This window comes from Marmota marmota, unplaced genomic scaffold, assembly GCF_001458135.2.
Source record: "Marmota marmota marmota unplaced genomic scaffold, marMar, whole genome shotgun sequence".
Taxonomy (NCBI): domain Eukaryota; kingdom Metazoa; phylum Chordata; class Mammalia; order Rodentia; family Sciuridae; genus Marmota; species Marmota marmota.
The window spans coordinates 1836049-1857175 of NW_025999969.1; the positions used below are offsets into that span (position 1 = coordinate 1836049).

Consider the following 21127-nt stretch of genomic DNA (forward strand, 5'->3'; position numbering starts at 1 on the left):
ACTCGGTATCTTTGCTAACAGTGTCATTGCTGGTATAATTTTTCCAAGGGTTTCTTGCATGGAGCCATCAATTGGCTTGGTATTGTGGCATTTTGTATCCTCCCTTTCTGCTTGTATCAGGTTATTTATGGTGTTTCTGTAAAAACCACTATGGTCGTTATTTAAATTAAACAAAAGGGGGAAATGTTAGAGTCTGTAAACAAGTCAAAATAACACCTAGCATTTTGCCAGGGGAATGTTAGAGTTCGTAAACAAGTCTGGATGGTGCCTGGCAAAATGCCGGAGGGAGTGGTTTAAGAAGTAACAAAAGCGAGCCATTAAGTGTGGAGATTCCTGATTGGTTGACTGCTGTATCTAGTTTATGTTAATTAGATAAGCTGTGTGGAATGTATAAATACTGCTCCTGTCCTGCAATAAACGGCTTCCACTCCTGCTGTATCAACGTACACAAGTTATTCGTCACCCCCCGGTTATTTTGCCCAGCCAGCCAAGCTGCGGCAATGAGCCAAAATTATCTTCATCATGGTCACTGAGGAAAGAAGACTAGCTTTTCTCATTCCAATCAAGCCTTCCTGTTTTATTTATGTTCTTGTTAATTTTGAAAAACTCAAAAAACAGGGGGAGGGGCTAGGACTATGATTCAGTGGTAGTACACTTGACTGGCATATATGAAGCACTGGGTTCTATTCTCAGCACCATATATAAATAAATTAAATAAAGGTCTATCAACAACTAAAAAATATATTTAAAAAGGGGGGGGGGGTGTTGATAAAAAAGGAAAATGGCTGTAACAGTTTTACTAGATTCTGCTGACTGACAGGGACCACAGCTTCCCCGTAAGGTAAAGGTCACATGGGCTAAGAAAGTATTTTCCCCATCTTAACACAGCCAGGTGTGGAGCATGGAGTGTGGGGGAAGATGACATTCCTGAGTGCTGACCACGAGGCTTCAAGTTCTTTGTCAGAGCAGGTCTTGGCCTTTTCTCACACCTCTCCCTCCCTCTCTCTCTCTCTTTTTTGTTTGTTTGTTTGTTTTTCCAAAGTTCATCAAATCAATTAGTGGCTTGTTACCAGCTTTTTTTTTTTTCTTTTCTTTTCTTTTTCCTTTCTTTTTTTTTAATATTTATTTTTTAGGTGTAGATGGACACAACACAATGCCTTTATTTTTATGTGGTGCTGAGGATCGAACCTGGGTCCTGCCCATGCTAGGCGAACGCTCTACCACTGAGCCACAATCCCAGCCCCCCTTTCTTTTTTTTAAGAAAGAAAATAGAATTTCCCCAATTATATACTATGAAAGGATAGGACTAGTTTCAGGAAACTTTCTTTTCTGTTTTGCATGTGCAGGCAGGTATGCATATCTTGAGTCCTGTACAACGTGAGATTTCTTACAGCCATTGTTCTGGGTAAATTTTGGGTCATCTCTATTCTCTGTAATGAATAGGCCTAGGATTTAGGCACATCCTACACTCAGTGAATGGGGCTGACACCAAAATAAGGAAACATGGCTGGCTAAATTAGAAATTATAGATTTAAATTGAGCAAAAACAAATTATTATTCAAATAAGAATCTCTCAGTGAGCCTGGAAGAAAAAACTTCCAAAAAGAAAAAAAAAAGGACCTGTTAAACTTGGTGAACACCAGCATGTGTACCCCAACTAAAATAAAAGGTCAGAGAAAGATAAATGAGTAAGGACAGGAAAGGATCTGTTCCCAAGTGGAGTAATTCTTGATAAAGCAGAAGTGGATCCTGGGCATCAGGTCTGCTGATAAGGGCTTGTAACAAGCCTTCTCACTAACAGGAAGTTTAAAACCTTCATATCATTTAATCCTCACGACTATGTATTTTTTTATTTTTTGTGATTGAATCCAGGGGTGAGCACAACCTCACTAATTTTTTAATTTTGTTTTGAGACAAGGTCTCACTAAGTTGTTGAGGTTAGCCTCAAACTTGCAAGCCTCCTACCTTAGCCTCCCAAGTAACTGAAACTACAGGCATGAATACTGTGCCTGGCTCCACACAACAACTTTGTGAGGTAAGTATATACATTACTCCTGGGTGGGTAGAGGGGCTATCAGGTTAAATGCCAGAAATATATCAAGCAGTTTTCACAAAACATTGCTAGTTATGAGTATTAGGCTATGAAACCTTTTTTTCCCCCTAAGTTCTTGATGGGAATAGCTGTCCATTATGAGCAGAAACTCCAGTAGCAGCAGAATCCTAATATTTAATAATCCAATCAGTGCACAGTCCAAAGGGCTATGGAATCATATTACTTACATGTTTGTCAAAACCAACATAATGGATATTTTACATTTTTATGGGAATGACAATTACAGATTTGTGATTTAATTTCTTCTCTTTTTGTATAATTAACCTACCTTCACATAAGAAGGGTAATATTAAAACTAAGACTGAAAGTCCAATACAACGACAATAGGATAAAAGCTCAGTTAAAATTATCAGGTCTCTTTTCATCTCTATTTGCTCCCGCAACACGTAATGAGAATTTCATCAAAGACCTTTCTATCTATTCATTATATTCTTTGTAAATTATAATTTTCACTAATCTGACTCTCAGAGGATGGGTGGCTTTATTCAGAGATCTAGAAGAACCACACCAAATGAACTTCATCAATTTTCAAACTGGGAGTTTTGGTCTTACTTTTAAAGTAACGCTCTACATGCACTGCAGAAATAAATTAAATTAAATTAAAGAAGTTAAAATGTAATTTTTCAGAAAATGCTACATAGTGGTTACGCGGAATAGATCCTCTAAGGAAGCTCTCTGGCCCTGAGGTTTAGAACAGATCAAGAGAAATAATTTAGTGTTTTCTACCCAGACAAATCTCCTTTACTCACTGTGTTGGCATTCACTGGGTCTTACTTTATTTTATGTGTCTTTCTATTTTCTGTTGGGCCAGGGATGAACCGGGGCCTCACGCATAGTTAGGCAAGTCTCTACCACAGAGCAAGTCCCCCATCCCTTTTACTTTATCTAGCCCCTTTACTGTAGGACACCTGGAGCTTTGGATCATGGTCCTGCACTAACCCAAGAACTTTGCAACTGAAAGTTTGAGAAGTAGATGTTGCAAGCAAGCAGAAAGGTTTAGCACGCCCCTCTCCACCGCTCAGTTCCATCACTCGCAGTTTCCTCCACCCGGCTTACCTGGTCAAGCATAACCCAGCCAACTTCGGTTAAAAGACCCTGTTGTGAGCCATGGCCCCTACTGTTAGTGTCTTCAGTTTCAACCAGCAGGGAGAGTCAAAGGTTGCAGACCCACAGACCAGCGACGCTGCGCGCCGAGGGGACGGAGCCCGTTACCTGATCGCGTTGACCCGCGGGTTTCGGAGGCGGATCAGCGCCAGGGAGTGGGGCAGTCGCAAGTACTCAGCCATTTCCCTGCGTTGCCTACGTTGCTAGTGCCTCCCGCCCCGAGGCACGGCCAGTTGTGTAGGCGTGCCCGGGCTCCGCCTCCCGCCGCCCCACGGCCTCCTCCAGTCAGCAGTCCAGCTCGCACCGGCAACTCCTTCCCGGGACACCCTACCATCACCACGCCCCAGCTCTGGCAACGCTCCTGGCCTTGTTTTCTTCGCTGGCTCCTGTCCTGTGGAAGGCGGAATTACCATTCGCTTCGCAAATCCCTAGCGCAGAAGCGAGGGCTCCTCCGTCCAAGTTCTAGCGCTTGGATTTGGCCAAGCAATCCTCATCCCAGTATCCATCCTCACAATCCTGATGTGTTGGGATAGGTACCAGGTAGCTGGCGCCCTGACAGTTATGTGAAACAGTGCACACTGGAATTGAGGTAACACACACATCGTGCATGTAACCCACATGAAGAATGGTACTAATATCTGCTAAGTATTTACAAAAATCATCTTCCCTGTCTTACCGAGCAACCTAGCAACGCATTATGTATGAGCTCTTTGTTTGCCTTCTGTTTTTCTTCTGCTGCTCTTCCCAAGGGCTGGGATTTCTAATACTTCACCCTTTCATCCAGGAATCGAGTACCTATCATGTGCAGGACCTAGGCTGGAGACTAAACAAAGCCCAATCCCTTCCCTCCAAAACTTCCAGGTGGGGAACTGGCAGAGCGCTTGCATGTGAGACACTGGGTTCGATCCTCAGCACCACATAAAAATAAATAAACAAAATAAAGATATTGTGTCCATGTATAACTAAAAAAAAGTTAAAAAGAAAAAAAAAAAGTTCCAGGTAGGACATTGCTGTTCTAAATTGTCAAGTAGTCAGAAAGTTTTCTGAAAGTTTCCGAGGGGGGAAAAAGTGTGTGTATACAGTTGTATATGAAAATTTGCTTCACTGATGTTTTACTAATTTTAAAAGGTTTAAGAACTAAAGTACATAGGTATTCTTTTACCTATAAAAATAGAAACAGGTTCCCATAACTAGAGAAGTAATGACGGTCCTGAAGCCGCAGTAACAAGTAGCAGTAAGGACCTTATTCAATCTAGCAAGGCCAATAGCCTCAATGATCAAAGCCAGCCTGTCAAGGACAGCCAATCTCCAAGAGCTGAGTGTGGTACCTCTGAGAGTCAATAGCCTCATGGAAATAACCAACTCCTTGGTTGTTTGTATCAATCTCTACCTAATGCCTCTGAAAATGACTACTATCTAAACACCTCTTTGTCAAAAAAGAAAAAAAAAAAAAGGTTTAAGATCAATAGTGTTCTGATTGGAGAGAATGTGCACGACCAGTCTAATTCTACTTTCCTACAGAAAGCAATAAATTGAGATTTATCATTCTTCAGATACTAATCTCTAGGGAAACAACTCTGTGGTGGCATCCCAGCAACCTGAGCATCTCCACTAAGTCCACATAGGCAAAGCCGAATAACTCCCAATGGCCTGATTCCTTCTGCAGTCAGGGAGAGAATCAGCCTGGTGTGGAGCCATCTTGGGGCAGTGACTCATCTCTGTCTTTAGGAGTCTGTCACAGGTCATTTCTCATCTATCTCCCTAGTTTCAGTTGAAGGCAGAACTCTTTGCCTTGTGTTCCCACCTTAGGATATAGTTAAATTTATGGTGTAAATCTACAAAACCATGTGGCAGTTGTTTAAAGTTGCTCCTCAACTGAGCAATAACCAAGATGAGACAAATGAGGTACCTAGGGGACAAAATTTAAGAGGACACTCACTCTCAGGTTTGTGCAACACTGGCCTTGGCCTGTTCCTCCACATAGAGCAATTCACCATTCCTGATATGTTAGTCTCTTTTTTTGGTGTCATGCTGTGGGATTGGGGATATAGGGAGCTAATAGCATGCTGATTTTTCTTTTGCTGTTTATGTTAATAATAAACTGTCTATATTCCTGTGGGCTCCTTACATGTTGAGTTCATTGGAAGTATGAAAATCTAACAGCAGGTGCCACTATGTTGCTGCTTAATGCTTGCTTGGTCATTGGTATGAATTGTTGTATTCTTAAATTAACTTCTCATTTAATGTCACAGTACCATGATATTTAATGGGATGCCATTCCTTTTGGCTGATGCACTTCCATATCATTTGAATGATACTGCGTTTCCTTGTTTCATTGCCTTTATGTTGCATTATATCCCCGTTTCACAAAAATAGGCAAAGTGTTCAGAAGTAATTTATTAAAGCTTAAAAGAATAATAAAAGAATGTAAACACTACAACTTAGCATAATACCCAAAGGGTAAGCAGAGAACTGGATTCCAATGCAAATACAGAACCTCTGAATGCTGGATCATGCAAATCTTATTCGTAGTAAGAACAGAAATGGCTATGAAAGCTACTTTCACCTGCATTGATGATCCATTAACTCTGGAACCCAGAGTGTTATGTGTGAAACTTCATTTGATAGTGACATAAAGGCTTCAAAGCTGACTTCTCTGGTAAACCAATCAGGTTTTCCTGAATCAAACAAAATAATGCTTTCCTGACTCAGTGATAAAATCTCTCACACACTGTTTACCATGCCCTTTACTTTACTGTGAGATACAGATGCATACAAGGCCCAGGGGAGGACACAGCCACAGATAGAAGAAGCCTGACTTTCCAAATAGTTTGGGGAGGAAGGCTGTTCCCTGACAGCACCAGCATGGATTGTTACAGAACAATACCTAAATTTGGGTTTACTTGTGAAAGAAGTTTAAGCTGTCCTGAGACAACAAACAAAGAGCTGGGAGTTTGCACTTCCAGAACAAAGCTGGCTGACAATTGAGAAAATTTAAAAAAAAAAAAAAAAAGTTGCTTACAGAAGTGTTTGAAAGAGAGATGGAATTGAAAAAAGAACTTCTTCACTATACCAATAATATTCATAATGACAACTTGCATCATTTCATTTGGCTCATTCAGGGTCAACTGTTGAGACTTGGGAGAGAGAGAGAGAGAGAGAGAGAGAGAGAGAGAGAGAATACGTGTAGTGTGTTCAGTATTCAGTGATGAAGATAAGCCACCAGGACACCTAAAAAAGACCTGCCTGTTGATTATCTTCACTGGGTGAAATAAGGTAGAGCTCCATGGTGCATTATTGAGCACATTTAAAGATCACACCCATATGCTGCATGTAATATTCAGCTTTCTGTTACTCTAACAAATACCTAAGTTACGCAATGCTAAAAGAGGACAGGTCTAGTTTGACTCTCAATATTGGAGGTTTCTGTATATGATTGGTTGTCCCATGGCTTTGGGGCCTGTGGTGATGCAAAATATCATGATGCAGAGCACGTGCTAATGCAAGTCGCTCACCTCATGTGGCTAGAAAGCATATATAGAATCAAAGACCAAATCAAATCCCCTTTGGGGCCATACCCTCAGTGACCTAAGACCTCCCACCTCTTAAAGGTATAAAAGCTGAGGGTATAGCTCAGTGGTAGAGCATTTGAGAAGCATGTACAAGGTCTTGGCTTCCATCCACCCCACTGCAAAAAATAATGAAAATAATAATTTTTAAAAGGTACCACTACCTCTGAATAGCACCAGAATGGGGACTGAGCCTTTAACATATGGATTTGGAGTCATGCATTTCAAACTGAAATGCATTTCAAAGAATGCATTCACTTCTGTCTTCCCTGTTTCCACCACTGAACATTCAGTGAGCTTCACTTACCACCTCGGGTTTGCAGGTAGTTTTCCATGAGGTCATCTCTGATCTCTGTCAGCTTCTAAACTAAAAATCCTGCAGAAAATGTCCCTTTGCACAGCATGAGCAACTTTTTTTTTTTTTTTAACCTGGGGGCACTTAACCACTGAGCCACATCTATGTCTCTTTTTACATTTAGAGACAAGGTCTTGCTGAATTGCTGAGGGCCTTGCTAAGTTGCTGAGGCTGGCTTTGAACTTGTGATCCTCCTGCCCCATCCTCCAGAGCCGCTGGGATTACAGGCAGACACCACTGCTCCCGGCAGCATGAGCAACTTCAGTGGCATCTCTAACATTTTCCTGTGTCCATTTTCATTTTGTGTCAAAAGAACCATTAAGCTAGAGTGCACAGATCTTTGTCACAATTTCCCACTATGTTATTTTACTGGAAAGAGAATATTTCATTTACTAGTGGTGATCCCTTTCACTTTTTCTGACAACTGACACTATTTAGAAAGAGGCAACAGAGACATCAGTTTAAGAGATGCCCCAGTTACTTAGCCTGACACTCCTTCTAAAACAGGAATGCTCCAACAATATTACTAGCACAAGATTACTGGCCCACCTCTGTGTGATTCCTTCCAGTGATTGTGAACCCAGTTCTCTGTGTGATAGACAGTTCTACTTGAATAATGGTTCTGTTCCTTGGGAACTTCCACTCCCTGATTCTTCTTTGGCTTTTAGGAATTATACATTAATTAATGTATAATTAATTAATCCCCCTTTAATAGTTGTATTTCATCAACTATTTCAAGATGCTAACAAGTCTATCCTAAGCTGTTCTTCTTAGGCTCTTTCTTACATGCTAAAATTTCTTGTATAATAAGGTATTTCCAGTTGGTTCAGGACACTAGCCCAATTTGTCAATGACCCTTTTTACTAGCATCCATTCTCTGTGCACCTGTCACCAATCAGGTAGTATTCATAGTATTCCTGTTCCTTAAGTCTTGTTTTCTCTTTCATTAACCATAATGACATTTTTCCTTTTAAATTTAAAGCAGTGTGAGTTATTTTTTGTACTAGAGACTAAACCTCAGGGGCACTTAACCACTCAGCCACATTCCCAGCCCTTTTTAACATTTTATTTAGAGACAGGGTCTGGCAAAGTTGCTTAAGGTATCACTTGGTTGCTGAGGCTGGCTTTGAACTCATGATCCTCCTGCCTCAGGTATTACAGGCATGTGCCACTATGCTCAGCTGTGCTTTGTTTAAATAAAAAGGTAATTACATTTTTATTGATATAAAATTCACATACCATGAAATTTTCCCTTTTAAATTCTACAATTGAGTGGTTTTTAGTATGTTAAGTAATGATCATCACTATCTAATTATAAAATGTTTTGATAACTCCAAAAAGAAATCCTAGACCCACAAATCAGTCATATACTATTCCCCTTTCTCCCTATCCCCAGGCAACCACAAATCTTCTCTAATAAAGGAATTGGTTTCTATGGATTTGCCTATTCTAGATAGTTCATATAATTAGGATCACACTGTATAGGCTTTTGTGCCTGGCTATATTCTTTTATTTTATTTTAATTTTGAGACAGGGTCTTGCTAAGTTGCTGAGGTTGGCCCTGAACTTGCAGTCCTCCTGTCTCAGCCTCCAAGCTGCTTACAAGCTTGTGCCACTAAGCCCGTCCAGCCTGGCTATTTTCATTTAGCATAATGTTTTCAAGTGCTATCCATGTTGTAGCATGTATCAGTATTTCATTCTTTTTATGACTAAATTTTTTAAAAAATATTTTTATTAGTTATTGATGGACCTTTATTTATTTATTTGTTTATATGTGATGCTGAGAATCGAACCCAGGGTCTCACACATGCTAGGCAAGCGCTCTACCCTGAGCCACAGCCCCAGCCCAAAGGAAAAGCATAAACTTTTTTTTTTTGGTACCCTTATTTATTTATTTGTACATGGTGCTGAGCATCGAACCCATTGCCTCAACACATGGTAAGCAAGTGCTCTACCACTGAGCCACGACTCCAGCCCCTGACTAAATATTTTATTGCACAAATAAACCACATTATTTTTATCCATTTACCAGTTGAAATATATTTGAGTGGTTACTATGAATGATCTTGCTACAAACATTTCATGTACAAGTGTTTGTGTGAACCATGTTTATAATTCTTTTAGATCTATGTATAGGAGTAGAATTGGTGGGTCATATAGTAACTATGTTTAACTTTTTGAGGAATTGCCAAATTGTTTTCTAAAGTGAGTATCCCATTTCATATTGCCACTAGCAATGTAGGAGGTCTTCATTTTTTCCATGTCCTCACCAATATTTGTAATCTCTTTTATTATTAGGTTAGTTGTTCCTAGATATGAGTTATATCATGTCTTTCTCTATCATCAAGAGTGGTCTTCTCCCTTTCTAGCTGAATACATATTTAAAATCTGCCTGGTTTATGGAAAACATTCAATAAAAACAGTCATATTATTAGCTATTATTAGAATTATGTTCATTCGAGAAGAATCAAATTAGATTGTCTTTCTTCCATGATTGAAAATTTCCATTTTCTTTGAATAACAAACAGAACACAAACATATATGTGTGTGTGTGTGTCTACACACACACACACACACACACACACACACACACCCTTCATTGTAAAGGTCAAAGTAAAACAGTTTGACGTAAATCATATGTTCTAACAACTTTCCAGGTTTTTTTCCAGATTTCTTTCCACATTTTCCCATAAAGTGATTTGTTTTGTGAAGATTGTGCTGATACAATATGGCTTTAAGAAATTCCAATGAAAATGGGAGGGGCAGAGACTAAAAATGGGAAAATGGTTGATTTTTGTAATGGGCAAAAAGATGATAAAAGATGCTGTAGACTGGTAGGTTTTATATAGATACTTTATGAAATATTGGAATAATTAAGGAACTTGTGATTATCAGAAGATATATAGTGTTCACTAAGAAAAAGTTATACCAAATTAGTTTTATATCCATTTTGAGAGGATTAACACATCAGATCAATGTTGCACTGAGATTTCTAAAGGGATTTCACAAATTTACATAAAGGAACCTCTGTGATATTTGCGTGTTATTTGAGGGACCACATTTTAGGAATAAATATTTGACCAATCACATTTTTATTGAGCAATTATTTATGTTAGGCACTGCTGATGCAATATGAAAAAAACCAGACATGGTACCTGCCTTTGTGTTTCTTACAAAATAGAATTTAGAGGACTGTTTGTTTGCCTATTTTCTTTGTGGTACTGGGGATTGAAGCCAAGGTCTACTCTCATGCTAGACAAGTACTCTACCACTGAGATAAACCCCATCCCTTTTTATAGTTTTAATTTTGAGATAGGCTTGCTAAGTTGCCCAGGCTGGTCTTAAACTCCTGGGCTCAAGTGATGTCCCATCCCAGCTTCTGGGGTAGCAGGGACCACAGGTGCTCCCCACCATTTCTAGCAATGGGACAGGTTCTTAACTGATGGAGTGGTAAAGAGAAGCATGTTTTGAATACATACATCTGGCACTCACTCTGGGAAATTCTGATTCTGGGTGGACTCAGCAGTTCTTAAAAATTCCCCAAGGGCTGGGGGTGTTCTTTAAGCAACGCGGTGTGTTTAGTTCACTTCACTCTAGTGATAAGGTGCTTACCTATCATGTGTGAGGCCTTGGATTCAATCCCTAGCACCACAAAAAATAAAATAAATAGCTCCCCAGGGAATTCTAAAGTATATTTTTGGTTAAGAAATTCTCAGAGGGAGGTTTTTGTACTCGATTACACTGTTCTTGATACCATTCTGCCTTGAACTATATATTTTCCAAGCTAAGCAACCAATAATGTGAGAACAACTTTGTGTATAACAGCTCACATTAGAACATAATTAAATGAGGGAAACTGTCAAGGAAATTTCCTGCTGCTTTGTGCTTTATTCAAATTGGTACAGTTGGATTCTAGGGTTTGTGTCACTGAGACCCACGTTTAGAGAGCTGGATTTGTAATAGTATTAATGTTGTTTACAAATATTCTAGTTTTCTGCCCTTCTCATCCTTGGTAGAAGTGTACTTGCCTGCCTTGTTGAAGTAGGTAGCTCATGTGGCATTGCTGTGGCCAATGATTGTTTTTACCTCTGGCCTGGCTACTGACAATGTTTAAAATAGTGGTTATACAGTCAGCCCAGGTTCTTGAGTGACCACAATTGAGCAGTTACTCTGCAGTCCCAAGTAGTTCTGTAGCATGAGTAAGAAACACACCTGCGTTGCTTAAAGAAACTGAAATGAGTTACTGCAGTACTAGTCTGTGTCACTATCTCAAAGGATACAGGATTCTGGCATAAGTTTATGACAGTATGAAATTTAATGGTGACTAATGTAAACCCATTAACTACAGTTGAAAAGTTAAAATTGTACAGAGTAGCAGATCTGGTTCAGATATTAATGTGCATTTTTCTCTTTTCTAGTCTGAGAGTCTCCTTGGAATTACTGTGTTCATTGTTTCTGAGGGTGGACACAGTGTGTAGATGTTAAAGCAAGCAGCCACAGTCATTTCACCACCTTGAGGAAAGCTGGTCTTCATAAGTGGAAGCAGATGATTCTGAAGGCAGAGCAAAGAGGGAAAAAATATGGATCATGGATGATACCACTGAGTTGTTGGAGCAACCAACCCTGATTCCTATCATAACATTCCAGTGATAGAGGTCAATACATCACTTATTGTTTAGGCCAATTTGTGATGCATTTTGTGGAAGATACAAAGATATACTTCACAGATTCTCTTTCAAGGAAGCAGAATAATAGGCTGGTCCTTTTTGCCTGACAAGGAGGTTACACTCCCATGGGCAATACTTACACTAGGGCTCCCTCCCAAGATGCCTGCAGATTCTTTGGACCTGAATAACAGTTTAACTTCTTCCTCTGAATAATTCTACTTCCTCCCCATTTCCATATCATGATCTGCTGGAAAATCCAATCTCTGACAAGTTTTCTGTACATCAGGCAAAAGAATTCTGAGATTCCATGAGATACTTTGAACCCAGTTTTATCTAGAGGAAAGAAAATGCACTCACAATCTTTCTAATTTTAACTCTGTATTATGGAAATTTTCAAGCATATGCAATATATAGATTATAAATAAACAATGATATAATAAATAACAAATATTTATCATTTGTTACCCTCCCACATTATTTTAAAATAATCCCTAGACAATATATAATTCTTTTCATAAATACTATAGTGCATCAGTGTTTTCTTTGAAATGGAATGAAATGCCACTATTTTTCTCCATTCACCTCCCAATCTAACTCTTATTTATTGTCTCATCATTTCTTCCTTTCCCCACTACTACAGTTTTTTTTAATGAAGTGTTTCAATAGGAAAAGGGTCAGGGGCAGTAATAGTAAGGAATGGAAGAGCCCGGAACTAATCATGGAATCCATTCATTCTTTGATTCACTAAGCAAAGATTTTAGACTTACTGTTACTGGGGCCCAGGCCAGAGGCCTGAATCTGGGGTCCTGACTAACTGTACTTAAGTCACCAACCCACATCAGAAATAAGAGAAAGGTGATATAAAAATGAAAAACAAATTTCATGACCATTTGACCCAAACTGGGAAGGCAGCTAATCTGCCTTTGCCCATACTACAGGACTACAATTCATAGGAACCAACACCCAGGAAATACACATAGGTAGATTCAGCCAGGCTGTGTGATCAAGAAACATAATTCTAGATCTTTGACTTTTGTTGCATACTTCTGGCACCAGGCTGGGGTTTTGGGGGGCACTTTCAGCTCTCATTCTCAGCCTGAAATGATCACCCATAGGAAGCTAGGATAGAGAAAATAGCTTAACTAACAGGTTAGCAGGAAATGGTAATGACTGAGGAAAAAAAATTAGGGGGTTCTTTGAAAATTTCTAATTTTAAATGAGCCCCATTACATTATCATCTCCCAAAGTCTTAGGGACACTCAAGTTTTGTCAATATAGGTGGCTGTTCAGATAGGTGCCACAGTGCTGTCTTTCATCAGATCAACCAGAGGGAGTGGGGGGGGGGAGAAGAAGAAGAAGGAAAGAAAAGTAAAAAGGAAGGAAAAGAAACAAGAAATAAAGTTTAAAAGAGAGAATCCCTCACCACCTGCCATTAGAAGTAGTATCGTGCATTTTTTTTCCTACTGGACAGAACACTACAAAATTTGTCCAAGTAATTCCTTGAAAAGAATATTGAGGCCAAGATAGGTAAACTGACTTGCTTAAGGTCATAGGCTAGTTAATATTTATTTATTTTAAGGAATTGGTCACAAAATTGTGGAGGCTAGCAGTCCAAAATCTGAAGAGTAGGCAAACAAAGTGGACTCATAAGAGATGATCTTGCAACTTGAGTTCAAAGGCTGTTTGGAGGCAGAATTCCAATTTCCTCGGGGAACCTACCTTTTTTTTTTTTTTTAAGACCTTTAACTGATTGAATGAGGCCCACTCAAATTATGGAGGATTATCTGCTTTATTTAAAGTCTACTGACTGAAATGTTAGTCCCATCTAAAAAATAACTTTACAGAAACATCTAGAATAATGTTTGATTAAATATTTGGGTACTGTGGCCTTGGCAAGTTCACATAAAAATCAACTATCACAGAAGACAGAGAATAAGACCTTCAGTATATGCAGATGAGGAGAAAAATAACTCAGTTCTTAATATGTTATTGCTTCCTTGCTATCTGGAAAAGGTGTGGTACCATGGATGAAGTTTGAATGCCATTGAAAGAATGGACTTTAGGAACTGTGACATTTTCAAGTCCTAATTTCCTTATTTAAAGACTGGATAATAAGCCGGTTGTGGTGGTGCACACCTGTAATCCCAGTGGCTTTGGAGGCTGAGGCAGGAGGATTGCAAGTTCAAAGCCAGCCTCAGCAAAAGCAAGGCGCTAAGCAACTCAGTTAGACTCTGTCTCTAAATAAAATACAAAATAGGGCTGGGGATGTGGCTCAGTGGTTGAGTGTTCCTGAGTTCAATCCCCAGTACCTGCTCTCAAAAAAAGACTAGATAATAAGAAACACAAGGTCACACAGTTTAGTCTCCAAGTCTGTTATACTCAAATAAACTTTTAGACCTATGTAAATTGTGCCTGCTTCAAACTCTTAAAAGCGTAGTGTGAATGATTTAAAATTTGATTAAAACATCAGATTTTCATTTAAAATTAGTTATGTTGATAGCAAAGGATGGGGAAACATCATTGGTTGAATGAAGAAACTAGGTGTAACATGGAACTGAATTATTTTTCCATTAAGAGGTCTGATTCCCTTATCAGACAGGAATATCCTCGAAGGCAAGGGATTAATTTATTCATTTTTGTATCCATAATGCCTGGCTGAATGCCTTATTTGAATAAATACATAAATGGAATTAGGAGGCTGAGATCCTAGAACTGACTACCACTGGCTAACTTTATGACTTTGGGCAAATTACTGAATTTGTATAATTCATAAATTTACTAAAAATACCACTAATGCATTTAATGATAGAATTGGAAGAAACTTCAAATTTTATCTGTTCCAAATATATTCTATGGGTCTATGGGATTTACTGGTTCATTTGGACCACAGACCCATTACCAGTTTTTTAATGATAATAGTAATAATTGCTATGAAGTTTTGTAATATTCCCTAAAGCAAAGGTTGAATAGTTAATTTTTTTCCAATTAAAAGAAGTTTAAATGAAATTTTTCCATGTAATTGGCAAGGCATTTGCAGTTTATGTTTACCTTCTAGAGCTCCTGGGATCAGTTACTTATTCCTGTGCAGTCAGTTAAAATTGCAGATAGAGATCACACATTACCAAACGCTTCTGGGTCAGTATGAGAAGTTTGCCAGGGGAGGGATGTCTTAGAAATAAACCCAGCAGTGCCCACACCAGAGCATTCTAAGGATCATCAGAATTGTGAGGCATCTGCTAGGTTACACTGGCCATCTCTCTCCTAGACTGGGGTTGTTTCTAATCCTTTGCACTTAAGAGCAATGACCTCAAAAGCTAATCTGCTTTTACCATACTAACACTTCGAGGCACATTTTGGAAAGGGGGAGAGGTGGTGAGCATTATAAAGCTCTACTTCCGATCCTAGCATTGTCATTAATAGTGTGACTTTTAGTTGCTTTTCTGGATCCAATTCTCCTTACCTGCAAAGGCAAGAGGTTGACTAAAAGAAGTCCTTTTTTTTTTTTTCCATAAATTTTTGTCCTAAGGATAAATTCTCAGTTCAACTGGCCTCGCGCGCGCGTGCGTGCGTGTGTGTGTTTTCTGGGTTTTCCTTCCTTCTATAACCATTTATTGAGTGCCTCCGCTCCTCGAGAGCAGGGCCTGGGTTTTATTCATCTCTCCCTCAGTACCTATCACAGTGCTTTCAAGTAGGGTTAAAGTTGGTTACTATACACGAATTTATCTATGGAGATGTTCACAGTTCCAATGGGAAGGTACTAGGCAACATCAATTAATCACGGAATTAAAAACCGGTTTTCAACTTCCTGCCACTTATGTAATACAATAGCACAGAACCGAACGAACGTTACCAGTTCATAGCTACGAGTGCTTTTAATATACTAGTGCTTTCATGTATCACCTCAAGTAATACACACAACAGTCCTAGGTTGCAGGCACGGGTTCTACGTTTCGCACAGGTGTAGAGGTGTTAAGTAACTTGTCCAGGTAACTAACACCGTTAGAAGTGAATCAGGTAGCACTTAATCGCAGACAGTGCAACCGAAGATCCCGGCTCCACGGGTAGGAAAATGAGAAAACACACACACAAGAATAATCTTCGAATTTCTCGCAGAGGTCTGGCTACTCTGTGGAAGACTGATGAATTCACGCAGGGGAAAGTGGCTAAGTCGCTGCAGAAGGCAGGCCATATAAGCTGCCAAACAAGTGCGAGTCGGGGGAGGCAGGGGAGAAAGAAGAAAAAAAGGAAGACGGAAAAAAAGAAAAGATGAAAAAGTACTTCTCCGGGTTGGATCACACCGGCAGAGGGTAGGCAATCAGGAAAACAGAAATCTACAAGTAAGATCTGGCAAGCGCCGGGATCGCGCAAGAACCGAGGAACAGGTCGGAAGTGAAGCTTACCAGCGGAATTGAGTGCCTAGCTAGACAGCGGGCCGGGGCGGAAGTTCTGCGGGACGTGACGTATCGGAAGTTACTCCTGGAGGAGACACCTGGTTGCAGAAGGCGACGTAATGGGCGGGGCGGGGCGTCTATGGTGTCTGGGAGCTTTGGATCCCCTGCAGGTAACCTTCCGGCGGGAACTGAACCCGGGCGGAGGTGGGAACTGGGGTCGATGTCTTGGGTCGCTCCTGACCCTGGGCTTGGGCAGAGAGTTCTCACATTAGGTAGTGATTGCAGGAAGGCTCCTTGAAGAGACTCCCTGAATGGATAGGAATACAGAAAACTCTTTGGAACTGGATCGTGGGGTCGAGGTCTTTGACGGTCTTCTACTCTTCTAGGAATCGGTGGGTCCTGACCTAAGGTCGTGGTGGAGAGATGGAGTCTGGGCACTGAGATGAGCTAACGTAGGGCTCACTTATCACCTACCCCGACCCGTTATGGAAGTAGGGGACAAGGACTTCTTTTCGTCTCTGAATTCGTAGGACAGTGCCTTGCCAGTTGTAGGTGTCCATAGACGCTATCAGAGGAATAAATTAATTACTGGATTAAAGAACCCGATTCTGGTTTAGCGGGACAACTTCTACCATACCTCAGTATCCCTACCTCTGAATGTAGACATGATTCCAGTTTTCTTACTAACCGGTAATTTGTGAGTATGCTGGTGTAAGAGACATACAGGACATTGTTATTTTGTTTTGTTAGAATTAGGGAAATTTACACATGTGCATTAATACTTTTCTCCGAGTGGAGAGGATAAGGCAACTATTTAGCTTCCTTCGGGTTTCTTTACTTTTCTGGGAAGGACTTTTCAGAAATTGATCCCAGGGAGGTCATAAAATGATAAGCTACAGTTGGATCACTGAACTGCTAATGGGTATCTTAAGTGCATTCTTTTCATCAATATAAGCTAATTTCCTTTTTGTTAATATTTTCTGAAGTTGGGGTACTAGATGTAAATGAGAATTATTTTTATAACTAAAATGGAAATAGGAACTTATAAAAATCCAAAGGTTTCACCAGGTGTATACACATAAGAAACAGTTGTAGGAGGTCCCAGAAGAATGAATCCCTGAAGATTATTTTCCTTGTAAAAAGTGCCTTCAGTGTCATGAAGAGAAGCATGTACCTGAAAATCAAGTACTGTAACCAGATTTTTGTTGTTGTTAAATAGAATAAAATGCAGATGACACACAGGCTAGATGATGAGATCTGGGCATGAATCACTATCTAGCTGCAGTCCCAGTGAGGTGTTTGTGTGTATGGAATAGCTAGTGAAATGTAGCTCTTGAGAAGTTCCAGAATCCTATAATTAGATTGGTGAGAATTGTGTAGAAACCCAGAATTTATGCCATATTGTTGATTGTTTGTGTTGTATGTGTATGTAGTTTGCTTTTGTACTTTTTACAAAAAAAAGAATTAGTTAGCATTTTTAGATTTGAAACCTAAGATGTTCTTAAAATAGGTTAAAAACCCCCAAAGTAGACATGTAACTACATAATTACTATAATTAAATTTTACAAGTTTTTCTATCTTTAAATCTTTTTCTGATTTCTCAAAGGGTTGTTACGGAAATCATCCCCATCTTTGAAGGCTGTTACTGTGGTGCCTTGTTTACAATACATATAAATGTGATGTATAGCAGTGTTTTGAGATCCTCTAGGTTAAGTCAATATTGTCTTAGTCTAATTTTGCCACCTCAATTTGCTGTTCAATGTTATGTCCACTAAACTTTCCACATCTGAGTGTTTAGTAGTATAACTATTATTCATGATGGATTGGCATCCAAGTAGTAACTTAGGTATGTGCATTGACATTCTTGAGGTTTTCAGTTTTTACAGAGCACTGATATCTATGGACTCTAACATGGACTTCATTTAAAGAAACCCACGGACCATTAATGGACAAAAACATGAATCAATTTGTATTGTGGCATTCAAATCCTAGCACTTTGGGAGAGGTAAGTTATTGACTGTGATATATGTTAGGTGAGATAGTAGAGTAGCCCTGGATGGGCCAAGGAAATTTCAGGATTGTAATTAAAAAATATAGACCTGAATACCTATGTTTTTTAGTCAGCACCTTCCCAAGAGAGGTTTGTTTGAGGCAATTACTATATCTTTGTCAAGTTGATCAGAAATTAAAGAGATTGACCAACTATGTTGTATCTGGAAGATTATTTCTCTGCTTTCTTTTATGGGGGAAGTGGGATCTCCTTTCAACACTTTAGAGCCTGGTAGAAATAAATAAATTTGCAGGCACCCTGTATAAATTAAGCCTCAGTCATTTAAATCATGTTGCTTCCAAGTTCAGCTATCTATCAGTATATGTCTCAAATCTGCTGATCAGTTGTGCCTTAAGTTTAAGTAACAGGTCCAAAAAATGTCTTTTTTTGTTGTTGTTTATCTTGCTTTATTTATGCTATTTTCTTTTCATTTGTTTCTCCTTTGTCTTTTTCTCTCTCATGATTCATTCTCCCAGCCTTTAAAGCTTCACCTTTTTCTACTTTATGTCCTATAATTCATTAGTTTGTTTATTTTCAAAACCTTAAATTCTAACTTTGTGTGATAATAATTGGCACCTTAATCACTAAGCATTTAACTTGTAGTTTTTCTGGCCTCCTTTGTAGGTATTCTGGCTTCTTGTTTAGAATTTGTCATTCTAATAGCAGGTATTACTTCTCTTAGGGATTCATGTTCATGTGTATTTGTACTTGGACATAAAAATTCCAAAGATATTAATCACCATATTGTTTGAAATTAAAAAGCAAAATAAAACTAGAAATAATATAGACATGCTTCAACAGATGTCTGGTTAAATAAATGCTTTCACACAGTATTGTAATTTACAGCTATTAGGAAGAATGAAGTGGATCCAGATATGCAGATATGGAAAATTCTAAGACACATTGTTAAGTGAGAAAAAAAATATGTATATATATAGGCTGGGTGGGGCCGAGGCAGGAGGATTACAAATTTGAGATCATCCTCAGCAATTTAGTGAGACCCTCAGCAACTTAGCAAGATCCTGTCTGAAAATATAAAGGACTGAGGATGTAGCTAAGTGGCAAAGAGGCCCTGGGCTCAATCCCTAGTACCATAAATAAATAAATAAATAAATAAATTATAGATAAAAGGAAGCTGTATGTTTAGTATGTTTCTATTTGTGTTTTATTTTTATTTTGAGACAGGGTTATGGTAAGGCTGAGGATGGCCTCAAACTTGTGATCCTCCTGCCTTAACCTCCCCAGTCACTAGGATTACATGCATGTTCTGCCACCCCACTTGGCTTTCATTTGTGTTTTAAAGAAGCATTTATTTTAAGCCAGGCATGTAATTCTAACTTCTTGAGAGGCTGAGGCAGGAAGATCCCAAGTTTGATGCAGCCTGGGCAACTTAGCAAGACTCTGTCAAAAGAAAAAAAAAAGCATATAGAAAATCTCTTCAAATATATATAAGGAGTTATAAATAGAATTCCTGGAGAAATGAGATGAGCAGTCTAGAATAGGAAGAAGACTAACATTTTTTTAATGTATGCTTTTTTTCTGGTGGATTAAATTCTTTACTCTGAGCATGTTCTTATTTTAATGAGATTCAGAAACAAGCAGCAAGGCCTTGGGATAATTTAATAAATGTGAGAGCCTATTACTATTCTTTATGACTTTCTGTTCTTATAATTATTTGCACTATTTAAAAGGAGAAGGATTATATGGTGCATTAAGGTTTTTTAGAGCTGCAAGGAAGATTTGGTGATATTATAATAGGTTTTAAACCTTGACATTAGAGTTTACTATTAATGAAAACTTACAGAATACTGAGTACTTAGTTGCTGCTGAATTCAATATTCCTGTACAGTATATAGCATGTCGATAACCTGATCGAGTGATGTGGTAGTTGTTTGCAAGCTACCTTTGTATTGGTTTGGCATGGTTCTTCTGAGCTTCTCGGTTTTGCCGAATGGAGTGGACTTTGTTTTATTTGAATTGCTCTTTACATACTCTCTCTCTCTATTTTTTTTTTTTTAAACTGGGGAAGAGGCTAGGAATTAAACACAGGGCCTTGCACATGCTAGGTGGGTGCTCTACTACTAAGCTATATCCCCAGCCCCTGGATTCCCAATTGTTTAAACAAGTCTTACAGTTATTAGTTCACTTTGTTCTTGATGCTTAGAAATGGTAAGGGATTCCAAAAAATGGATTGTTCTCAGTTAGTAAAACCAGAAAGACAATTTGGATATACATGCATAATCTCATTTGATTTTACTTTGATTTGGCTGATTATTTGCCCTGGACTCAGCAGAAATGTCTGGTGACTTTTACTCCTCTAGCCACCTTTCTTACAAACCTTTATTGTGAGACATTTTGTAATAATAGTAATGGGTGATAAAATGAACTATATAAAAATAAAAAATCTTCATTTCATTAGTAAAGGGATTTTATTCAAAAGTCAGTTGAAATGGGTTACATACCTATATGATACCACTGATTTTTTTTAATCTTGTTCAAATCATGATGAAGGTCACTAATCTAGGGACTGAGCCATGATGAACAGAACAGGTTATGATATGTCAGGTATTTATTTATATTTGTGGATCTGGAGATAAAACCCAGAGCCTTGTTTATGTTAAGCAATTACTCTGCCACTGAGCTAAATCTCCATCCCTGGATATTATATTATTTGTTTTTTAAAATACCTTCATTTTATTTATTTATTTTTATGTGGTACTGAGGATCAAACCCAGTGCTCTACCACTGAACTACAACCCAGACCATATATATATATATATAATTTTTTTAATGGGGTTTTACTTTATTCCCCAGGCTGGTCTTAAAGACCTGGGCTCAAGCAATTCTCCTGTCTTAGCCTACTGAGGAGATGGGACTA

The 21127-nt window shown here is 38.8% G+C and overlaps 2 protein-coding genes and 1 long non-coding RNA gene across 7 annotated transcripts in view; 1 reads left to right on the forward strand and 2 right to left on the reverse strand.

The window, feature by feature from the left end:
• The window catches only part of LOC107154339 (peroxisomal bifunctional enzyme-like), a 33103-nt gene extending 29625 nt beyond the window's left edge, over positions 1-3478 (reverse strand). The window contains exon 1 of the mRNA XM_015499951.2: positions 3326-3478. Coding sequence (XP_015355437.1) covers positions 3326-3399 — 74 coding nt within the window. The 5' untranslated portion in view covers positions 3400-3478. The remainder of the gene's footprint in view (positions 1-3325) is intronic.
• A 7955-nt stretch (positions 3479-11433) lies between these two features.
• Positions 11434-16300, reverse strand: LOC107154341. The gene is made up of 2 exons (XR_001505051.2): positions 16209-16300; positions 11434-11693 (listed from the first exon to the last, which is right to left on the reverse strand). It is a non-coding gene; the product is annotated as an uncharacterized LOC107154341 (long non-coding RNA).
• Map3k13 (mitogen-activated protein kinase kinase kinase 13) overlaps positions 16238-21127 on the forward strand; it is a 172148-nt gene continuing 167258 nt past the window's right edge. The window contains exons 1-2 of one of the 5 annotated variants that reach the window (XM_048804018.1): positions 16238-16369; positions 18077-18204. The gene's annotated coding sequence lies outside the window, so the exon portion shown is untranslated. The other 4 variants (XM_048804020.1, XM_048804021.1, XM_048804022.1 and 1 more) reach the window with 4 other exon arrangements.